The sequence below is a fragment of the Gopherus flavomarginatus genome, chromosome 14 (assembly GCF_025201925.1).
Source record: "Gopherus flavomarginatus isolate rGopFla2 chromosome 14, rGopFla2.mat.asm, whole genome shotgun sequence".
Taxonomy (NCBI): Eukaryota; Metazoa; Chordata; order Testudines; family Testudinidae; genus Gopherus; species Gopherus flavomarginatus.
The window spans coordinates 32,864,660-32,886,094 of NC_066630.1; the positions used below are offsets into that span (position 1 = coordinate 32,864,660).

The 21,435-nt window shown below is 46.1% G+C and overlaps 1 protein-coding gene across 1 annotated transcript; it reads right to left on the reverse strand.

Moving 5' to 3' along the window:
• Nucleotides 1–18,023: 18,023 nt before the first annotated feature.
• On the reverse strand, nt 18,024–21,045 carry LOC127034172 (ferritin heavy chain A-like). Its single transcript, XM_050922746.1, has 4 exons — nt 20,944–21,045; nt 20,212–20,358; nt 18,909–19,034; nt 18,024–18,179 (listed from the first exon to the last, which is right to left on the reverse strand). The coding sequence occupies exons 1-4, from the start codon at nt 21,043–21,045 to the stop codon at nt 18,024–18,026; spliced, it is 531 nt and encodes a 176-aa protein (XP_050778703.1).
• Between the last annotated feature and the right edge of the window lie 390 nt (nt 21,046–21,435).

Sequence of the window (21,435 nt, forward strand, 5' to 3'; positions counted from 1 at the left end):
ATGCCTATCTGATGCATCTTGCAGCAGATGAAGTCTGTGTCCAGCAACAGAGAGAGAATGGATGGTTATGTGCCTGAGTGACAAGACCAAGCAACAGCAGCATTTATTTTTCCATAGCTGTAGGAATGCATGTTGCCTTACAGAAAAATGAAAGACCAGCCCCATGTCTTCAGAGTTTATGTGCTAGGGCCCTCATTCTGCAGACACAATGACGTCTGCAGAACTACTTGGTTGCTTAACCTTAAACACCCTCACACATGGAAATCTGTGGCAAATCTGGGAATTAACCCAGAACTTTTGAGTTCTATTCAAATGCCGGACACACACAAACCATCCTTCCTCTGTTGCCTAAAACATAGGAGGACAGCTTACCCAAGTGCTGCAATTCCCAGCAGCCAGACAAAATGAGGGGCAAGTGCTGTAGAAGAAAGAGTTTCATGAAAATTTAGAATGGACAATAAGATTAATGACATTCTGCACCACTTTTTGTTACTCAGCAGCGACAACCAGCCTCTTGGTGCCAATGTAGCTCTCCCACTGGATAGCTAGAAGCCACTTGCCTTGTTTCTTTATCACAAGGAGGAAAGAGAAGGTAGACACTGCCTATTTGTGAAAAATTGAGTAATTCTGTGTTCTATAAGGTCAAAGTTACTCCTTTGTCAGACCAAAGAGAATGTCCTTTGTTGTGTTTGCAATGTGTCTTATGGAACTACGACATGTGACATTGTGCTGTCTATATGGTTTTATAAAAATTTAATGATAAGTGAATATAATGTAACTGAAATATGCTTCATGCTAAAGGTCTCTTGTAAGGTATAATTACAAAGCTTATAATCTACTAAGTGTAATCATCCTATTTGTATAAATGTACACTCCTGTATCTGAAACTAGAAATATGAAATAAAACTCTGAGGGTCTATTGTAATTATGCAAAGTGTAGGCCATTAATGGTGGTTTGGAATCTTGATGACTCCCATTAACTAGGACCATTGTCTGCAAATGGCTGTGTTTTACCTGTAAGTCTTCCTGTATACCGGCAAGTGGGTAATTAAGTCTTGAAGTGACATGTGATCATGTCACCTGAACTGGAATCCATCTTTAACCTGGTGCCTTTCCATTGAGAAGGAGGGGGTGGGAACTCAGAGAGGGACAAAAGGATTCCTGTCTTGTGCAAAAGATATATAAAGGAGTGGAAGAGAACAAGGGAGAGAAGCCATCATGAAGAATCTCCTAGCTACCATCTAAGCTGGGACAAGAGCTGTACCAGGGGAAAGAATTGTGCCCAGGCCTGGAAGGTGTCCAGTCTGAGAAAAAACTTACTGAAATGTCTCTGAGGGTGAGATTATCTGTAGTCAGTTTGATTAGACATAAATTTGCTTGTTTTATTTAATTTTGCTTGGTGACTTACTTTGTTTTGTCTGTTACTACTTGGAACCACTTAAATCCTACTTTCTGTAATTAATAAAATCACTTTTTACTTATTAACTCAGAGTATGTATTAATATCTGGGAGAGCAAACACCTGTGCATATCTCTCTATCAGTGTTATAGAGGGCAAACAATTTGTGAGTTTACCCTGCATAAGCTTTATACAGGGTAAAACAAATGGATTTGGGTTTAGACCGCATTGGGAGTTGAGCATCTGAGTGCTAAAGACAAGCACACTTCTGTGAGCTGTTTTCAGGTAAACCTGCAGCTTTGGGGCAAGTAATGCAGACCCTGGATCTGAGTTGGAGCAGACAGGAGCATCTGGCTCAGCAAGAAGGGTGCTGGAGTCCTAAGCTAGCAGGGAAAACAGGAGCAGAGGTAGTCTGGGCACATCAGGTGGCAGCTCCCAGGGGGTTTCTGTGATCCAACCCGTCACACTACCCTCTAGAGCTGTAGCTGAAATCTACTATTATCTCCAAGCACCATAACTAAGATAGCAAGTTCCCATCAGTCAGTGAGAAGGCTTGTTCCTAATTATTGATGTTCAGATGGATACTACTATTTACATGTGCAGACTGTGACTTGTCTTCGGGTATGTCTACATCTACAATTTTGCAGCGCTGGTTGTTACAGCTGTATTAGTACAGCTGTATAGGGCCAGCGCTGCAGAGTGGCCACACTTACAGCAACCGGCGCTGCAAGTGGTGTTAGATGTGGCCACACTGCAGCGCTGTTGGGTGGCTTCAAGGGGGGTTCGGGGAACGCGAGAGCAAACCGGGGAAGGAGACCAGCTTCCCCGCGGTTTGCTCTCACGTTCTCCGAACTCCCCTGCAAACCGCAGGGAAGGAGACCTGCTTGCACAGGGGCTCGGGGAACGCGAGAGCAAACCGGGGAAGGAGACCAGCTTCCCCGCGGTTTGCTCTCGCGTTCCCCGAACTCCCCTGCAAACCGCAGGGAAGGAGACCTGCTTGCACAGGGGCTCGGGGAACGCGAGAGCAAACCGGGGAAGGAGACCAGCTTCCCCGCGGTTTGCTCTCGCGTTCCCCGAACCCCCCTGCAAACCGCAGGGAAGGAGACCTGCTTGCACGGGGGTTCGGGGAACGCGAGAGCAAACCGCAGGGAAGGAGACCTGCTTGCACGGGGGTTCGGGGAATGCGAGAGCAAACCGGGGAAGGAGACCAGCTTCCCCGCGGTTTGCTCTCGCGTTCCCCGAACCCCCCTGCAAACCGCAGGGAAGGAGACCTGCTTGCACAGGGGTTCGGGGAACGCGAGAGCAAACCGCAGGGAAGGAGACCTGCTTGCTCGGGGGTTCGGGGAACACGAGAGCAAACCGCGGAAGGAGACTTGCTTGATTACCAGAGAGGCTTCCTCAGGTATGCTGGGATACCTGCTTATTCCACGGAGGTCAAGAAAAGCGCTGGTAAGTGTCTACACTTGATTACCAGCCCTGGATCCTCTACACCCGAGACAAAATGGGAGTACGACCAGCGCTGCAAACTGGTGATGCCCTGCAGATGTGTACACCTCCTAAGTTGCAGCGCTGTAACCTCCTCACCAACGCTGCAACTTTGTGATGTAGACATCTTACCCCCAGCAGCACTCACACTAGCGTTTAATGTTGGAAGGCAGTCAGTCTGTTTACAAGCAAGGAAAATATGTGCCACTATCTAAAGTGCACAGCAATGCATATTATGGGGGAGTAAGGTGAGTTATAGAGCACACCTAATTGTTACATGCTAACTGCCCCCACTTGGACAGTACTGGAGTGAATAAAAGGTACTTAGTTCATATTAACTATCCTCTTTCAAATAGGACTATATTCATATCAGTTAGGTACCTTTTAAGTCCCACTGGCAGCATCCACACAGGGCAGTTAGTGCTCAACACGTTGGAGTGTTCTGAAATTCACACACTGCATCCTGCACACTGCTGTGCATTTTACACAAGTCCTGATGCTCGTTCAAGTAGAACCACAACAGCTAGAGCTGGGACACATTTTCCTTAGTACCCCACCCCTGAGCAGGCAGAACCAGATAGCCTGCTACCCAAACGTTGTCTGGGCAGGGGTCTAAAAAATGCTGGAAGAACAACTTTGGCTAACTTCTGAAAGTCACTATGCCATGAAACATTTCCAGGGCTAATCGTTATCTCATCTTTGTACAAGTAAGTAAACCTTGTTGTCAAGATAGGGACAAGAAAGTGTAGATCACGTTGTCTGATCTGTCACTTTGTGCAAATCAGAAGTATGAGATACCTATGGATGTTTCCTTCAGCGTCAGTCCCTCTGCCACATTGCAGCTACAGTGAGCTTTGAGACACCAGACATAACTGCTTAAAGAGCACGCATCGCCCCAATTTTTTATGTGGAACAGGAGCAGATTAGTTGAGTCATTCTGGTTTCATTCCTGAAGAGCTAAGTAGAGTCAATGATTACAGTATGGGGAGAAACTGCTTATATTGATTATCTGTTAAAAAGACCAAAGGGTCTAGCCAGAAGAGGTACTGGTCATTCGACTCTGAGGTCACACATTCTGTTCAGGCCAATCTTCTCCTGTTACAAAGGGTACAGTGGATCATATCCCACTGTGTTAGCCTGTGGCACAACCTAATGCTGATAGCTCATAATGAGCCAAGAGGTTGAAGCATCATTAGGTAAACAACAGAGGCTTAACAGTCATTCCATTGTCTCAGGTGTAGTCATGTCTGCCCTATCCTCTGTTTGGAAAGTTCAGTACACTTACAGCCACTCTGCTTCCCACAATGTTTACTTCATCCTTGTCACAGGCCAGGCATTGCCATTATTAGTCTCCAGTGCTCAGCATTACTCAGATATATTCCCAACACATGCCCCTTGCATCCTTCTCATGCAGAAGCTAGACTGATGCAGTATGTTAACAATGGAAGCTAGTTCATATCTGAGAAACAAGATTTATTTTTTGATGGTAGAGAGATAAGTCTGTCTTACATTTATCTTATTATGAGATTGTTGGGTCTAAACTTTTGGTGGACTTTGGGGAGCCAAAACACACCCAGACTGGCCGTCTCTGCATAATCCTTTCTGAAACCTTTATCGAACAAAGCACTGACCTGCAAACTACTCATGACACCCCCTTTCTCAAGTAGCCATTAGCCTTTATCTCTATGCATTTACTTGTTAAACTTGCTTTTCCTGTAAAATCTTGATTGATTATGCATGACCATTATCTTTTGTTAATCACTTTGTTTACTTCTGTGTATAAATATTGATGCTCACCCCTAATAAAGGGGCCACACTTAATCTAAAGCTTTGAGAGCTAAGGATAGTGTGAGCCCGTTGATCAACGCATTGGTGTCTGGTCTCTGACAGAATTGTGTGCCCCATACCAACTCCGCACGAACTCGGGTGCTGGAGAGGTGAGTGAGGACTTGCTTTATTACCTAACAATTTGGGGGCTCGTCCGGGATTCCTTCTGGTGCGGTACCTCTGTCCAGTGGTCAGACCACTCATATATGAATTGGCAAGGCGCCACAGGAGATTTCTCCCAGCCAATTCAATATTGAGGGGTCGTGTACTGGACAGCAGGGTAAACGCCAGTTGGAGGGCTCCTGTCAGACACCATGGGTCAAGGGACTAGCGTGCCTCTTGAGAGTCCGTTGGGGATTGTAAATAAGTTATGGAACGAAGGGAAACTCCCAGTACAGACAGGAATGTCTAGGAAGAAGTTGTACACACTATGTGTAAGGAATTGGACTGGGTATACCGCGGTATTGGCCGACCCGGAGATGAGGTGGCCTTCGTATGGCTCTTTCGAACAGGCTGCCTTAAGAGGAGTAAAGAGCCAGATCGAAAAAGACCATCCGGGACAGTTATGTTACTGGTTTTGTTGGGACACAGCAGCAGAGCTGTGGAAATCTTTAAAAATTATGGCAGTCAGGTACTCTCCCGAGAGTGAACCCCCTCCAGGTTATTTCGATGAAGGGTGTAGACCACGGCGTGTTTTGACTCGTCAGCTGGTCCCCTCTGCACCTGCCCCTATTCCTCCGCAGGGGGACTCTCTCCATGTAGCAGAGGGGAATCTGCAGAATCCCAAATTGGAATTTCTGCAGAAGGATGAGGAGGAAATGGAGGGGCAAACCTCGGGAGGAGTAGTTACTAGGCTAATGTCCAAACAGATACAGCAGGGTGCATGCCCCCCCCTGAGGATAGCCCAGAGGATGTCCCCGTCAAATCTCTTGCGAGTAATAAAAGTATAGTTAGAGAGATGCCTTTACAGGTGCACCACCAGCTCAGCCCATTCCCCAGGCCTGGATCAACTACGGGAAACAGCAGCAGCTGCAGCAAACTCAGCCTCCTCAATGACGGTACCCCGGGGGCGAAGACAAACAATGTGATGGTCTTATTTCCTTAATGTCTTTAGCCGGCTCCTTTCTCACTTTCTCCCCTCCCAGCAAAGAGCCTCGTTTAACCCTTTCAGTCCAGGGACTGCCTGTCTCTTTCCTCATTGATACTGGGGCTACTTTCTCTCTTTTAAATCATGCCCCCTCTCCCTGGCTATCCTCTGAGGTTAAAACTGCGACTGGGGTGGAGGGCAACCCACAGTCTCTGGAACTCACTTTGCCTTTGAATGTTGTTTATGCTGATAAATGTTTTCCTCACCGTTTTCTTTTTTCCCCAGCTTGTCCGATCCCTTTGATGGGCCGGGATTTACTCTGTAAGCTTGAGGCTACTTTAACCTGCACTCCTGAAGGGGTAGGATTATTGATGACAGTGTTAGGAGATTCGGCCCCTACTCAGGGTAATTGGGAAACACCCCCCTCTCTCTCCCCTGACCTCACTGACTTGCCTTCAACCCTCTGGGGAATTTCTGACACTGAAGTTGGCCTGCTCCTTTCGGCAGAGCCCGTAAGGATTCAGGTGAAGCCTTCCTTAACTCCCCCGTCAGTCCCTCAATACCCCCTGTCGCTGGAAGCCCGGGAGGGCATCCGCCCCATTATCGAGGGATTCATTGCACAAAAGCTAGTCCGCCCTCAGCGCACTCCCTGTAACACCCCTATACTGCCTGTCAAAAAGCCTCCTAAAAAGGACGGAGACCCTGTTCGTTGGCGCTTTGTACAGGATCTACGAGTTGTTAATCAGTATGTGGTCCCTCTTCATGCAGTAGTTCCTGACCCAGCTACTATCATCAGCCAAATCCCCTGGGATGCTGAGTGGTTCACTGTTATTGACTTAAAATCAGCTTTTTTCAGCATTCCTGTGCACCCAGACTCTCAGTATCTCTTTGGTTTCACCTGGGAGGGACAAAGTTATGTCTGGCAACGACTTCCTCAAGGCTACAGAGACAGCCCCACGATTTTCAGCCAGTGCCTCCGCCACGACTTGGAAGGTTTCACCAGTCCGCAGGGATCCACATTGGTCCTATACGTAGATGACATCCTATTAGGTAATCGCGAAGAAGCTGCCCTCCGCATCGATGGTAAGGCACTTTTATTATACCTACACACCAGAGGCCACAAGGTAGACCCTAAAAAGATTCAGTGGGTCTCACAGAAGGTCCGATATCTGGGCTTCCTGTTAACCCCAGAGGGACGACAGATGGACCCAGCCCGCATAAAGACTATTCAAAACTGCCCTCTACCGAACACCAAGAAACAACTTCGAGGTTTCTTAGGATTAATTGGCTTCTGTCGCCCCTGGTTGCCGTCCTGCGGGGAGTTAAGCAAACCGCTCCACCGACTCACTGCTAACCTTGCTCCTGACCCTTTGCAGTGGTCCCCAGACACTATTCAAGCCTTTCAGTTACTCAAGGACAGTGTGGCCTCCTCCATGTCTCTCCGCCCCCCCAATTACAGCAAACCCTTTCACCTTTTTGTCCACGAGAGGGGCGGAATTGCTAGTGGTGTCCTTACCCAGCTGAGCGGGCCCCACCATTTCCCGCTTGCTTTTTACTCTCAGCAAATCGACCCTGTCGCTCAGGGAACCCCATCCTGCACCCGGACTCTGGCAGCAGCTGCCCTGCTGATCACAAAGGCAAAGAGCCTAACCCTGGGTCATTTTACCACGGTTTGGACCTCTCATGCCTTGTCAGCCCTTCTGCGTAGGGGCACAACCCAAGTCTTTTCGGCCCATCGTCAGCAACAGCTAGAGGCCGAACTCTTAGAAGACACTAACCTAATTTTTGAAAGGTGTGGACCCCTTAATCCAGCTACCTTGCTTCCTGACCTGCCAGTCCTCCAGGATCAGCACGACTGTGTGGAAGTAGTTTACAGCATCTTACAGATAAGAGACAACCTGTTTGACGTGCCACTGGACAACCCCGATTGCATCCTCTTCTCGGACGGAAGCTCCTTCTATGTTGATGGCAAGCGTTTCACTGGTTATGCTGTCACCTCTGAATGGGACATTCAAGAGGCCGCCTCACTGCCAGGCAACTGGGGAGCCCAAGCCGCTGAACTCTATGCCCTGGCCCGAGCTTGCCAGTTGGCCGCTGGTAAGACCGTTACCATTTTTACTGATAGCAAATATGCTTTTGGAGTTGTGCATTGTCATATCCACCTCTGGAAGTTTCGAGGTTTCCAGACAGCTGCCGGTAAACCCATTCAGCACCTCCCCCTCATCCACAAGCTTTTGGACGCCCTCCAAAAACCCTCTGTCCTGGCTGTAGTTCACTGCCGGGCCCATACTAAAGATAGTAGCCCCGTTACCCGTGGGAATGCCCTGGCTGACGCCTCCGCCAAGAAGGCTGCCACCTTACCTTTAGCCATGCCCACATTGGCTATTGCAACCTCCTCCTTTACTCCACCGCACCCCGTACCAGTACCCGCTGCTGAACTACAATCGTGGGAAAGCCTCGGGGCCACTCTGGTCAAAGGGACCTGGCTTATGCCAGATGGCCGAGCCTGCCTCCCTCGCTCCACATACCCCGTGGCAGTTCGCTGGCACCATGATAAAGGGGGTCACTACGGCACGCACGCCCTCGTGGACACTATCGCTCGCTTTTGGTATGCTCCAGGCATTCAACCCTATTGCCTATCAATAGTGAAAGCATGCAGCACATGTCAGCGTAATGGACCTGCTCCGCCTCTTAACAAAATTAAGGGTGGAAAACCTCCGCCTGCTGCTCCATTTCAACATCTTCAAATTGACTTTGCAGATATGCCAAAGGCTTTTGGGAAAAAGCACCTCCTTGTTTTGGTTTGCCCTCTGACTTCCTGGGTCGAAGCTTTTCCTACTGCTAATTGTACTGCTGCCACAGTGGTGAAGATTCTCCTTAGAGATATTGTACCCCGTTTTGGCATCCCTCTTGTGCTCGACTCAGATCGCGGACCTCACTTTACTGGTCATGTCCTTGGCCGTTTAGAACAAGGACTGGGCATTTCACACTCCTTTCATACACCCTACCACCCCCAGTCTAGCGGGAAAGTTGAGCGTATGAATAGGGAACTTAAGTTTACATTGGCTAAATACTGTCAGGAAACAGGATTAAAGTGGCCTCAGGTACTTCCCTTGGTCCTGTTTCACCTTCGTACTCGCCCAACCCGCGCATTGGGATTATCCCCCTTTGAACTGCTCTATGGACACCCCCCTTTCAAAGGCGGGGCGCTACCACGTGCTGATGTTTCACTATTGGGAGGGGATCATTTAACCGCGTGTCAGTTTCTCTCCCTACAGGCTCGCCTCCGTACCCTTTGGAAAGCCTCGCAGTTTTCCCAGACCGTGCCGCTGGAGGAACAGATCCACCCGTTCCAACCAGGGGACTTCGTCTGGGCCAAAAAGTTCGTTCGTGACGACACCCTCCAGCCAAGGTTTACTGGACCCCACCAGGTTCTTTTGACAACCCAGACTGCAGTGTTCCTGGAAGGACGCAAATCTTGGATCCACCACTCCCACGTCAAGCCAGCCGTAGTGGACCACAGTGACGGACCAGCAGCTCTTGTCACCACTGAGGACACTGCCTTCGACCAGTGGACCAGCTTACCTCTCTCAGACATTAGACTTAAATTGACTCGAAAAAAATGAGAGGACCCTTTATTCTGACAACTGTATGGTTTTTTTTATGCTTTTTTAGTTTATTTTCTGCTTATGAAGAATGCTGTGTTTTTGTAAATGACACCTACTCTAACACTTTTCAACGTACCAAACACCTAAGGGAAATGGCTAAAAACTACTCCTCTGGCCAGCCACCTTATGATTGGTGGGGAGCCTTATGGAATTGGCTGCCCGGACTTGGGTGGGTTAAAAACCTCTTGGTGGGTGTTGTTGGGGCCATAGTAGTCCTTATAATACTGTGTTGCTGTATTCAGTGTGTCCCCTCCCTCATAAACTCATGTAAGTCAGTTTATTCTTTTCCCACTTCAGCTAAAAGCCTTACTCTCTTCGAATTGGCCCAGGCTGAAATTGCCAAGCGGCCCTTGAGATCTTGAAATAGGGTGTAGCTTTTTGATTAATAGTTATCTCAAAGCTACAAATGGAGGAATGTTGGGTCTAAACTTTTGGTGGACTTTGGGGAGCCAAAACACACCCAGACTGGCCGTCTCTGCATAATCCTTTCTGAAACCTTTATCGAACAAAGCACTGACCTGCAAACTACTCATGACACCCCCTTTCTCAAGTAGCCATTAGCCTTTATCTCTATGCATTTACTTGTTAAACTTGCTTTTCCTGTAAAATCTTGATTGATTATGCATGACCATTATCTTTTGTTAATCACTTTGTTTACTTCTGTGTATAAATATTGATGCTCACCCCTAATAAAGGGGCCACACTTAATCTAAAGCTTTGAGAGCTAAGGATAGTGTGAGCCCGTTGATCAACGCATTGGTGTCTGGTCTCTGACAGAATTGTGTGCCCCATACCAACTCCGCACGAACTCGGGTGCTGGAGAGGTGAGTGAGGACTTGCTTTATTACCTAACAAGATCATCTAGCAACAGCTAAATACTGTCAAAGATAATGGACTCCTAACCTAAGTTCAGGCCTCTCTTGTTCTTTTAATTAACAAATACATAAGAATCTGTCTCTGCAGCCAAAGCTGACAAAAATTGTTTTCATAGATCTTCTGTCCTTTCCCAGAGTCCTACTACTTTGATCGTGCTGACATGGCCCTGAGGCACAGGGCCCAGTTCTTGAAGGAGCAGTTTCCTTCATAAGGACAAGGAGCCAGCAGGGAGGTTCCTGAAATATCAGAACAAGCAAGGGAAGTAGACGGGTGCAACGTCAAGGTTCTGTTGCCTTTAATCCTTAGCTTCCTTTTCTGATTCTGTAATCACATGCAGGAGCATTCAGATTAAGAGTTAAGTGCACTGTTACAGGGTAAATCAAGCCACTTGGAGAACTTAAGACTTCCGGCTGGTTTTAAGTGAAGTATTCAGAGTAATGGTAGGAATTCTAAAAGAGGGTGGGGGGAAAATCCATACACTACACATGGAATTTTTACAATTAGATAGGTCTGCTGGGTTATTGGCACCAACCTGGAGGTACTGGCAGCCTAGTTCTCACCACGTGGCAACAGTACCAAGTCTATCACCTCTTTAAAACCACTGTAGTACAGCCAGATTGTCTGTTGGTCCATTTCTTTATTGCAGAGAGTTTCAGGATTGTCAGTAGGTGATGTAATCAGGTCCTAATTACTCCCTTGGCATAATCAGACTTCCTAAAGTCATTAAATAGATCCTCCCCTGCAATATAGGGGGAGCTTCTGCCCCCCCACCCCATAAGAAACAAAGTGGCTTATGTAAAAAGCAACAGAGTCCTGTGGCATCTTATAGATTAACAGACGTATTGGAGCATAAACTTTCGTGGGTGAATACCCACTTTGTCAGGTGTGTCTGACGAAGTGGGTATTCACCCACAAAAGTTTATGCTCCAATACGTCTATTAATCTATAAGATGCCACAGGACTCTGTTGCTTTTTACAGATCCAAACTAATACAGCTATCCCTCTGAAAAGTGGTTTATGTTATTCAAAGACAAGTTCAGGCTTGGGGATTAGAGAATTTTATTCTCAGCATTTAAGGATTTGTCAAACTATTCTTTGCCCTGGATACAAGGTTCCAGGGAAGCATAAAGCATTCCGTGTCTCTGCTGTGCCATTCAGCTGTTCTCCCCCAGGGTGTGCTTGTCAAACAGGTACTCTCCCATGCTGTTCTGGGGCACTCCCAGGCACTTCAGGTTGGTGAGGTGATCTCCCAGCTGCTTGATGGCCGTCACCTGCTCCTCTAGGTAGTCAGACTCCAGGAAGTCCTAGCTGTAGAAGCAGATGAGAGGTTTAGGGTATTAGACTGACTTCTGCTCTCCAGTATTCAATACCATGGATGCAGTGAGCCAGTGGTGCACATACATAGTTACACAAAGCAGCTTTCACTGCTGGTTAGTGTGAAGCATCCAATGCTGTACAGTTTTGACAGATCTCCCTGAAGACTGGGAGTATGGTTTTGCTTCACAGGTTTCAGGGGGTATGAACCTTATCTTTATGCACTTCATTTGAGCAGAAGTGATCACTCATCAGGTGCATAGCATGGAAGCTGAAGTGATTGAACAGAGCTACAGTTCCAGTATGACAATCTCTCTAGTAAAAAAGAGGCTACTCTGTCATTTGCGCACAGATTAGGAGACAGGACATTAGACAGAGATTCAGTAGCACATTCCATTTATAACCTCAATAAACCAACATGAAGAGCAGATATGTATGCTGTTTCCAGACATGTTTCGCTGGGGTACTGCTACCTGGATTGAAAGCCAAGGACTTACTCTCCCACACTGGGCAGCACATCCAAAACAGGGGATAGTGCATATTCTAACCCTGGCCATACTCACATGAGGGTCGTTCTTCTCCATAGCCAGCTTGTGCAGGTCCAGTAGGGCCTGGTACACAGTCTTCTCCAGCTGCAGGGCTGTTCCCCCACCCATGGTGGGGGCAGGGGGAAAGAGACAAGAGGGAAAAATCAGTGGTTTGCGCATGGGTCTGCTAAATCCAGGGTTGCGAGTTCAATCCTTGAGGGTGTCATTTAGGGAACTGGGGTAAAATAATCTGTCCGGGGATAGGTCCTGCTTTGATCAGGGGTTTGGACTAGATGACCTCCTGAGGTCCCTTCCAACCCTGATATTCTATGATCCTACTCTGGCTTCTCTAATACCAGCCAGAATAGCATAATAGATCCTCAACATTCTTAGAAGAAAATCTTACATACAAGTGAGGACAGGTTAGGATGAGAACTGGGCAAGAAACACTTTTCCCATCTCTCTAAATTTTCCAGTTCTGCACTGGGATGAAACTGTGACCATCTGAAATTTCATAAAACCAAAGGAAAAGTCGCAACTCAGAATAGCCTGTAGCCTGGTGGTTAGGGCACTTATCTGGGATGGGGAGGACTTGGCTCTGCCCAATTTTTAGGGCCCTAAGCAATAGACACTAGGATAATAGCTACTCTAAGGGTTGGTCTACACTACGGCGGAAAAATCAATCTCAGATACGCAACTTCAGCTATGTGAATAACATAGCTGAAGTCGAAGTATCTAAGATCGAATTACTCACCATCCTCAGGGCACGGGACCGATGTCCACGGCTCCACATGTCAACTCCGCAACTCCGTTCGGGTTGGTGGAGTTCCGGAATCGATATAAGCACGTTCGGGGATCGATATATCTCATCTAGATGAGACAATATAATCGATCCCCGAGCAATCAATTGCTACCCGCCGATACGGCGGGTAGTGAAGACATAGCCTGAGTTGTGCTTGGTCTTCTGCTAGAAAGACTATTCTAACAAATGTTTTGTCAAAACCCATACTTTGAAACAGAAGCTCAATCACTTTTCAATGAAAGCCCATTTAGAACAAACCATGTAATGTAGCAAAGTAAAAATCACACATTTCCTTTGTTCATACTTGTCCATACTAATCTCTCAAAGCTTAAGTGTTTTCTAGTGTGGATGATGCATGTTCTACTACTAATTGATAGCACTGCTATATTACTTCACCGCTAACCCCAAGCCTACCATTCACAGCTCAGATATATAAGTAGAGCAGTTAGGAATTTAAATCCTGTGCTCTGGAAACACTTTTACTCCTATGGCACTAAATAATACAGTCAAGTTAGATCCTTAGACTTCTAGTTTGACTTGCTTATGTAGCAAAGCTCTATGAGAAATTCCTCTTAAGATTCCCATCTCTACAGCCCCCTCATATTTTCCCTTCACATGGCTAGAGAAGAGAAACCCTAATAGAGACTCCATTCCACTGACCTCCAACCACACATGGTTAGGGACTTAGTTGCTCACTTTGATGTCCTGTAGGTGAATGTGCCCCCCTTGCTTGTTTTGGTAGGTCAGAAACTTCTCCGCATGCTCCTTTTCCTCATGGGACTGCTCCTTCATGAACTGAGCCATGTGCCGCAGGGCCACATCATCACAGTCAAAGTAGTAGGACTGGAGAGACAGGGAAAGCAGTGATGATGATTTAGGATATTTGGATTGTGGTGGCACCAGGAGGCACCAGCTGAGATTATGGGATGTATGGTCTATAAAAACACCTTCCTACCTCAGAGTTTGATAGGCAGCTGCATAAGATCTTACATGTAAAATGTTACTCCTATGTTGAAAGTAAGGAACTGAGGCACAATGAGCTTAAGGACAAAGTTTTCTGAAGTATTTATGTGGCTGACACTTTAGTTCCAGAAAAGGATATCAGTGGGATTTGCATGTTTCAGAAGATTTGCCTTAAAATGTCCCTCTTTAGTATCACCAACTTCCTGTGTTGGAGAACCAGAAACTGAACTCACTTTGATTAATGCATTGCATTGGACTTGAGCTTAGTAATATCTTTAATCTAGGTCACCCTTCAAATAGCAATAGAGCTATTGCCATCTCTTTCCCCATTTCAGGCCTTTAATAACTTCCCCTAAGTTTCCTATTAGCTCCATACTAGAAGTTTCAGAGTCACAAAAACTCATCTTTACAGCTGTATGTAACACTCTAGTTTCTAAGGTCATTCTACACTACCAGAATTTCTCGTTGATGGCTTTAAAAACTCAATAGCCTTAGATTTCTGCAAACACCTGAGTTCTAACATACAGTGAAATATGATAATGCTTTTGTAAAACAGGCACTCACCCCGGACAAATAGACATTAACTAGCATACAGCTCCATGTTCACCCTGCAGTTAATCACAACCTCACACTCAGAATGGAAGCTCTGATTCACCTGAAACTCCATCACTATACCTGTGGGGTTGGACAAGGAAGGGAAGGGAAGGGAAGGGAAGGGAATGTAGCAAAATTTTTTAACAATAGCAAGCACACCTAGAGCAGAAGTACAGGTCAGAGCCCAGGTACAAACCTTTCCTAGGCACAGCTGGCATTAATACTGTTCAAAATAGGGCGTGGCTGTGACTGGCAGCTGCTGCTCATTAGAAAGTCCCTTCCTCACCAAGCCATTGCAGATGGGTGTGTTTAATGAATTTCACCACTGAATGGATGATTTAGCCGTATGACATCTACAGTTAAAACCATACCTCTGACAAGAGTTGGGGAGAAGGTTAGTGCTATAGAATGCTCCTGCAACTGGACATTCAGACCATTTGGGGGGAGTGGGGGTGTTGGTTGGGTTTTTGTTTTGTTTTGTTTCCTAGCACAAGTTAATTTACAAACAGATGTGGTTTCATCACACTAGCCTGTAGAGATTACAAGACACAGAAAATTGCAGGGAGGAGGTGATATCAAATGTGTCATGTACAAATGTCACTTACTGTAATCCCTGCTGAGGCCTTTCAGAGCTCTTTACATATTAGAAGCTTGGCCTACTATAGGAGTTCCCTCCCAGAGCATTCATCTCACTCTATTGAATCCCACCATCTGCGATAACAGAGGCTGGAGCATGGATATATCAAATTAACAGTGACAAAGACATGAAACCAGACAGCTGCTCCATTGCTCTCAGTCAGTGAAAATAGAACAGGGCAATTAGGTACACGTCCATTTCAGCTAGTGGGGTTTTCCCCCCCACTGAACTGTCTTCTTTAGATGCCAATAGGGCAAAACATACTCTGTTCCAAATAGGAAGAAGTGTTAGAGTCTATGCCTCCCTCCTTTCAGCTGCTATTGTTATGCTCACACCTACACAACCCTTATTAAAATGTATTTATTACTTTGGAGAAAGGACCCAGCTCCTTCAATAATCACTAATTGATGTACACAGCTGATATAAGCCACACTCTCCACTCAGGTATTTGTCTCTTGTTAGCAGAGCAGCTGAAAATATTTACTGGTCAGAAATCCAAGGTGTCCACTTTCCCTCAGACCTTTCTAAGTTTTGCAGAACGTGGCTTGTTCCCGCAACAGAGCTGTATTATCACTAGTTCACACAGGCACCTTGTCCAGAGCACACATGCACCACAGGAGTAAACCAAGTCATTGTTACACCTTTTCTTATCAAACCCTTTCAATTCTAGGAGCCAAGCTCCGGCATGTAAGAAACTGGCCTTCTGCATAGCCCACAGCAACCCTAGAGAGAAGCTCATTGAAAGAACGTTTAGGTACCAGTACAACTTGAGCCTGTACAGAAGAGGGGGAAGTATATGAAATTGGTCAGGGGGGAATGTTTCTGCATTATAGCAAAGACATTAACCAGCTTGTCCCCGCTACTTGTTCACTAAGAGTTGTCTGCTTCTTCCCAAAATGTTGTCTGTTTATAACTGCATGCAATTTTCAGCCTTGTTTAACTAGCACCATATTTAATAACATACAAAAAAGCTAAAAAGAAGCCCATGTTGTCATTTATTCAAATTTATTGTCTAGCGTGCATATTAAAACTGAATCTCCCTCACCCTACTAGTGTAGCAATAGTGTCATAAGAAGTTGCCCTCCTATGCTATCTTCCCACCTAAGAAGACAGCTGCAGATCCAACAAGATGACAGGGAAAAGAAAAGGATCAATGTGATGGAAATTTCCACCACAGCAAGCAGATGTGCCATTCTTAGAGACATAGGTAGGGTGATGCTCAGTCAGGTAGTCCTCATCCTCCAGGGCCCATTCATTCATTCACACCCTGTCATAGCATCTCCATTGCTGTTTTGGAGGCAGACAAGCTTAATGTCACCTAGGTTAACTGACTATTAGCCACTCATCTCTGTCTAACAGATCCACCAGCACCCTGAACATAATTCTGTTGAACACTTCCTAAGGGAGCCCTCTGAGCAGATGAAGAATACCCCTCTAAGCAAAGGAATTCCTATACTCATTTTACTGAAGGGCAAGCTAAGGCATATGGCAGGTTAAGTAATTTGACCAAGGCCACAAGGGAATTCTACAGCTGAACCAGGACCTGAACAAATCTTTCCCCAAGTCCCAGTCCTGTGTCTTCTCAACAAGATCATCCTTCCTACCCAAGGTGCTCACTACTGCCTGATGTTGAGCTGTCAGTGATAACAATCCCCTCTCAGTATGAGCACAGGCTTCTGGTAGAAGCCAAATCATCCACCTCCTTGATGGTTATTGGTCTGTTAAGTCCCCCGGAGGCAGACTGCTGAAAGTATTTGGATGGCCTACAGAGAAGTTTGAGTTTCGGATGTATGACAGAAGCCTAGCTCTTAGCACAGCATAGGCTCTCCCAGCCACCCCTGTATTGGCACCATTACACAGAAACAAGGGTGGAGGTGGGAAGGAAATTTACCTGTTCCCCAGACTCTTGCTATGTTATGCCTTGTTTAAGCAATCTTACCATAGGATTGCAGTGTTTATTCCCCCTTCTAGAATGGGGGCAAAGAGTTTATAAAGAAAATAAGCTCTCTTGAAGCCAGACTACCCATTTCTGGAAGGCTGTAGGCTCATGAGTGGGGTTTAATTTGCTCATGTCTGCACTAAAGAATGAAGGATATTTTAAATGACACTTTTCCCCAGTTTGGTTGCACAATGAGCCAGGCTCAATCCCAGCTCCTTGTTACATGGCTGTGATCATCATCTTCAGGGCTGCAGAAGCTAACTAACCAAATGAAGGCAAAAGAGTCAGATAGCAACTCTACTCTATATAGTTGTCATAACTAAGGTGGTATCATATTTGGGCAGGGTGAAGCCCCTCACTGAAGAGGCTACCAAAAGCACCGTCTGTTGGGGGCAAAACCAGACAAATAGGAGGCTAACCCCAATACGGTTTAATGATTTAGTTCTGCAATTGATTCAGTGTATGACTCTTATGTGCTTATAGACAGGAAAACATAAGCCTGTTTTATGGCTATTTCCATAAGAAACTGTACCTGAAGCCTTAGTGATACATCATCTCAGTATGTTTTAATACTTACCTGTTGTGTGGCAAGGATAATACCATGCTTCCCTCTTGTCCAAGCTGGGTAGACTTGCTAAAAGACAAAAAACCAAGCCACCACCACACCATGCAACTGTGCCAAAAAACTTATAGTATTTCAACGTCATACTCCATGACTCTTAGATGTTCCCTGTTCATGAGAAGCATCTTGCTACTAGAAGATGACTAGAGCAACAAATAAAGTAGAAACCAGGTTGCTGAACAAACAGCAAGTTTTATTTTGAGGACATGCAGATATTGTAACTCAGAAGCAGCTGTAAGAGAAAAGATCAGGACTGCACTCTAGACAGCTTCAGAATCTGGAGCTCAGCTGCTCTCCCCCAGGGTGTGCTTGTCAAACAGGTACTCTCCCATGCCATTCTGGGGCACTCCCAGGCGCTTCAGGTTGGTGACATGGTCTCCCAGCTGCTTGATAGCCTTCACCTGCTCCTCCAGGTAGTCAGACTCTAGGAAGTCACAGAGCTGCAGGAAACAGGGAGGGCTATGATGGATTTACACCTGTTCAGACATATAGCACTGCACGGTTTTAATGGAGTTGCCAGCTATGCACCAAGCTGCAATGCCAGCCAGGTAGTGACAGCTAGTTGCTGTCAGACTTTCAGGGACTTGCATGAGAAGAGCATCTGTGGTCTGAAAGTCTGGGTGGGAGGGTCAAGAGGGCATTTTGCAGCCATTTAGCTCCCACTTACTGAGACAAGGAACTAGTAGGCATTCATGCTACAACGATGGCTCTTTCAAGTACCTGGATAGATTATAGTAGCTTGATCATACTATAGAAGAGGAGAAACATTGGTCTATGGCTTCCTCCACCTCATCCTAGGTCTCTTGTATAGATACTTTACCATACAAGACAGCTTTGTCACCCCTCCCTTCATGTGTGGCTACAGGGACCAATCATTTCATGACTTAATTGATCTTGCGACCCTGCCCTCCCAGAACATTGTCTGGCTCATTCTTTTACAGTAGGTTGGGACAGTTGCTTTCCATTTTCTTATTTGCATCCATGAGAACCAGAGGGAGACCTGTGAAGTCTGACCAATTCACTTTTGATGCCCTGACCACAGAAGTCAGACACTCCCTAGTTTTAGAGAGTTCTGGGGTCTGCAGAATAAGAATTCTGGACCATGTTCGATATAGTAGTCAAACTACAGCCACTCATGAACAGCTATTCATGTCTCTTCCTCTACTCACATGGGGGTCATTCTTCTCTGTAGCCAGAATGTGCAGGTCCAGCAAGGCCTGGTTCAGAGTCTTCTCCAGCTGCAGGGCACACTGCAGGGCCTCCAGGCTGTTGCCCCACTCATCCCGCTCTGGCTTCTGTGCAACAAAGAAGCATTCAGTCTGGTCCTGCCTCTCAACAATTAGTCTCATTTATCCAAAAATGCTATTATCTGCACCTCTACATTACCCAGATCCCTTCCTTGTTCCCCATCTGTCTTATGCTGGGCAATAGAAAGGAATTTGGATAATGCACAGGTCCAGATAAAAGAGCAGAGACCCCTAAGCAGGTCTGTGAGGAGGATGACTAGTCCCCAGCTGCATGCAAGGCCACCCTGCTGCTAAATGGCTCCTGCCCCCTCAATTATCTGAGCCAGGGCTGGCTCCAGGCACCAGCTTGTCAAGCAGGTGCTTGGGGCAGCACTTTCAAGGATTGGCCAGCAATTTGGCTGAGGGTCCCTCACTCCTGCTGAGACCGAAGGACCTCTCACTGAATTGCCGCAGATCGCCATCGTGGCTTGGGGGTGGGAGGCTGCTTGGGGCAGCCAAACCCCTGGAGCCAGCCCTGGTCTGAGCTCCCAGTTATTCAAATAGTCTTCCATGCTATTGGATAATCAGCATATAGCTATACAGTATATAACTAAAGTCTCCATTCACTGGCACATGTGTTGTATTAAAGAGGTTTCCCCTCCCCATCCTCAGTTACAGAGAAAGCAAAGTATAGCTAAACATAGAGGAAGGGGAAGAGGATAGACAAAGTTTGTGAATTATAATAAATGCCACACCTGCTAGAGTGCTCACAGAAATGTCTATTACAAGGGGGGTGTAGACCACAGTAGAGTAATTCTAGCCCTAGACTTCAAAGAGTTTGACAGATGTGGATGAGAGAGATACACATCTTCTACTCCTGATCTATAGGAGTTAGAGGACACCCTCAATGGATGATATGATAAGTACTGCATAAAAGCTGGGTATTAACAGATCTCAAAGCACGTTACAAGGAAGTAGATATTATCCTTTTTTTTTTTTACAAATGGGGAAATTGAGGCACAAAAAGATGAAGCAACTTTCTGAAGGCCACCCACCCTGGGAGTAACAAAACCAGGAATAGAACCCAAGTTGCCAGAGTTCCATTCCAGTGCTCCACTCATAAGCCCTACATTTTATTCTTGCAGGGCCAGTGAGTCATGTTTATGACATGGAAAAAAGTTACTTGACTCCTAGAATTTAGGGCAGAAGTGTGATCCCTCAATCTCCCCTTAGATTTGTTTCTCACCTTGATGTCCTGCAGGACAACACGCCCCCCTCGCTTGTTCTGGTATTTCAAGAACTTCTCTGCATGCTCCCTCTCCTCATGGGACTGCTTCTTCAGGAACTGGGCCACATGCTTCAGGGCCATATCATCACGGTCAAAGTAATAGGACTAAGGAAAAGGTATAAAATATTAATAGACATCAGTCATGGGACAAGGATAAACACTTTACAGAAAAACAGTTCCTTCCAATGTGCAATAGACAACCTCAGCATAAGGAAAGTTATCCCATCTCATTCTTCCTTTGTGAAAAAGGCTATACACAGAAATTCAAGCATCTCTCTCATCAATTGAAAATGGAGTACTTACATATCCTAATAAAGCCCTCCCCTTACCCTACCAAGCAGCATTACTATTATACTTCTGACACGGCTGCCATAGGGACCCCAGGTTTTGAGGGTTTGTAACTTTAATAGATGTGCTGCATGGGCAATGGCAGTCCTTACAGCCTTATACCCACAACAGTTAATGCTAGTAAGTGCCTCACAAGTCTCAGAAGTGGCCATAGGCAAAGAGTACAAGAATGACTTTTTAAAAAAAAAAAATATATATAGTTTTGCTATTCTCTTTCAATGGGTGAATTTTTATTAAACATGGTTTACTTATTAAGGTAATTGTTGGTAACTGAGTATGTCTATAAAGCATTTGTCTGCTTTCTAACAGCTCTAGCCTCTGAAAAAGAGAGGAAACACTCACCAAGGACAGGTAGACATAGCTAGCATACAACTCCAGGTTCACTATGCCATTCACAGCAGCTTCACACTCAGCATGGAAGTTTTGGCACACCTGGGACTCCATTCCTCTGCCTGAAGGCTTTTGCAGTAAAGTACAATCAATAAGCTAAAGCTTAAAACAACTTCTTTCCCAGCACTACTGCACAAAACCCACAACTCCTCAACCACACAAAACCTGTTCCTCTATGGCTGCTATTAATAGTGTTCAAAGCCAGGTGTGGGTGTGAATGACAGGTGTGGCTGCCCAATGGAAACACCCTTCCTCACCAAGGAACCAGGTGGGGCTGTGGGTGAGGCTGTTTCTCACTTTCCACAGGTAACATGACCTGGCCAATTAGCAGAATGACCGTGCATCCTCGGCCCTACAGACAGGGGAGACAAATGAGGAAAGTTCAACAGACAAATCCATTTTCCCAATAGCTCTGTAAGGAAGGGAAGGAGGAGGAGTGGGGTG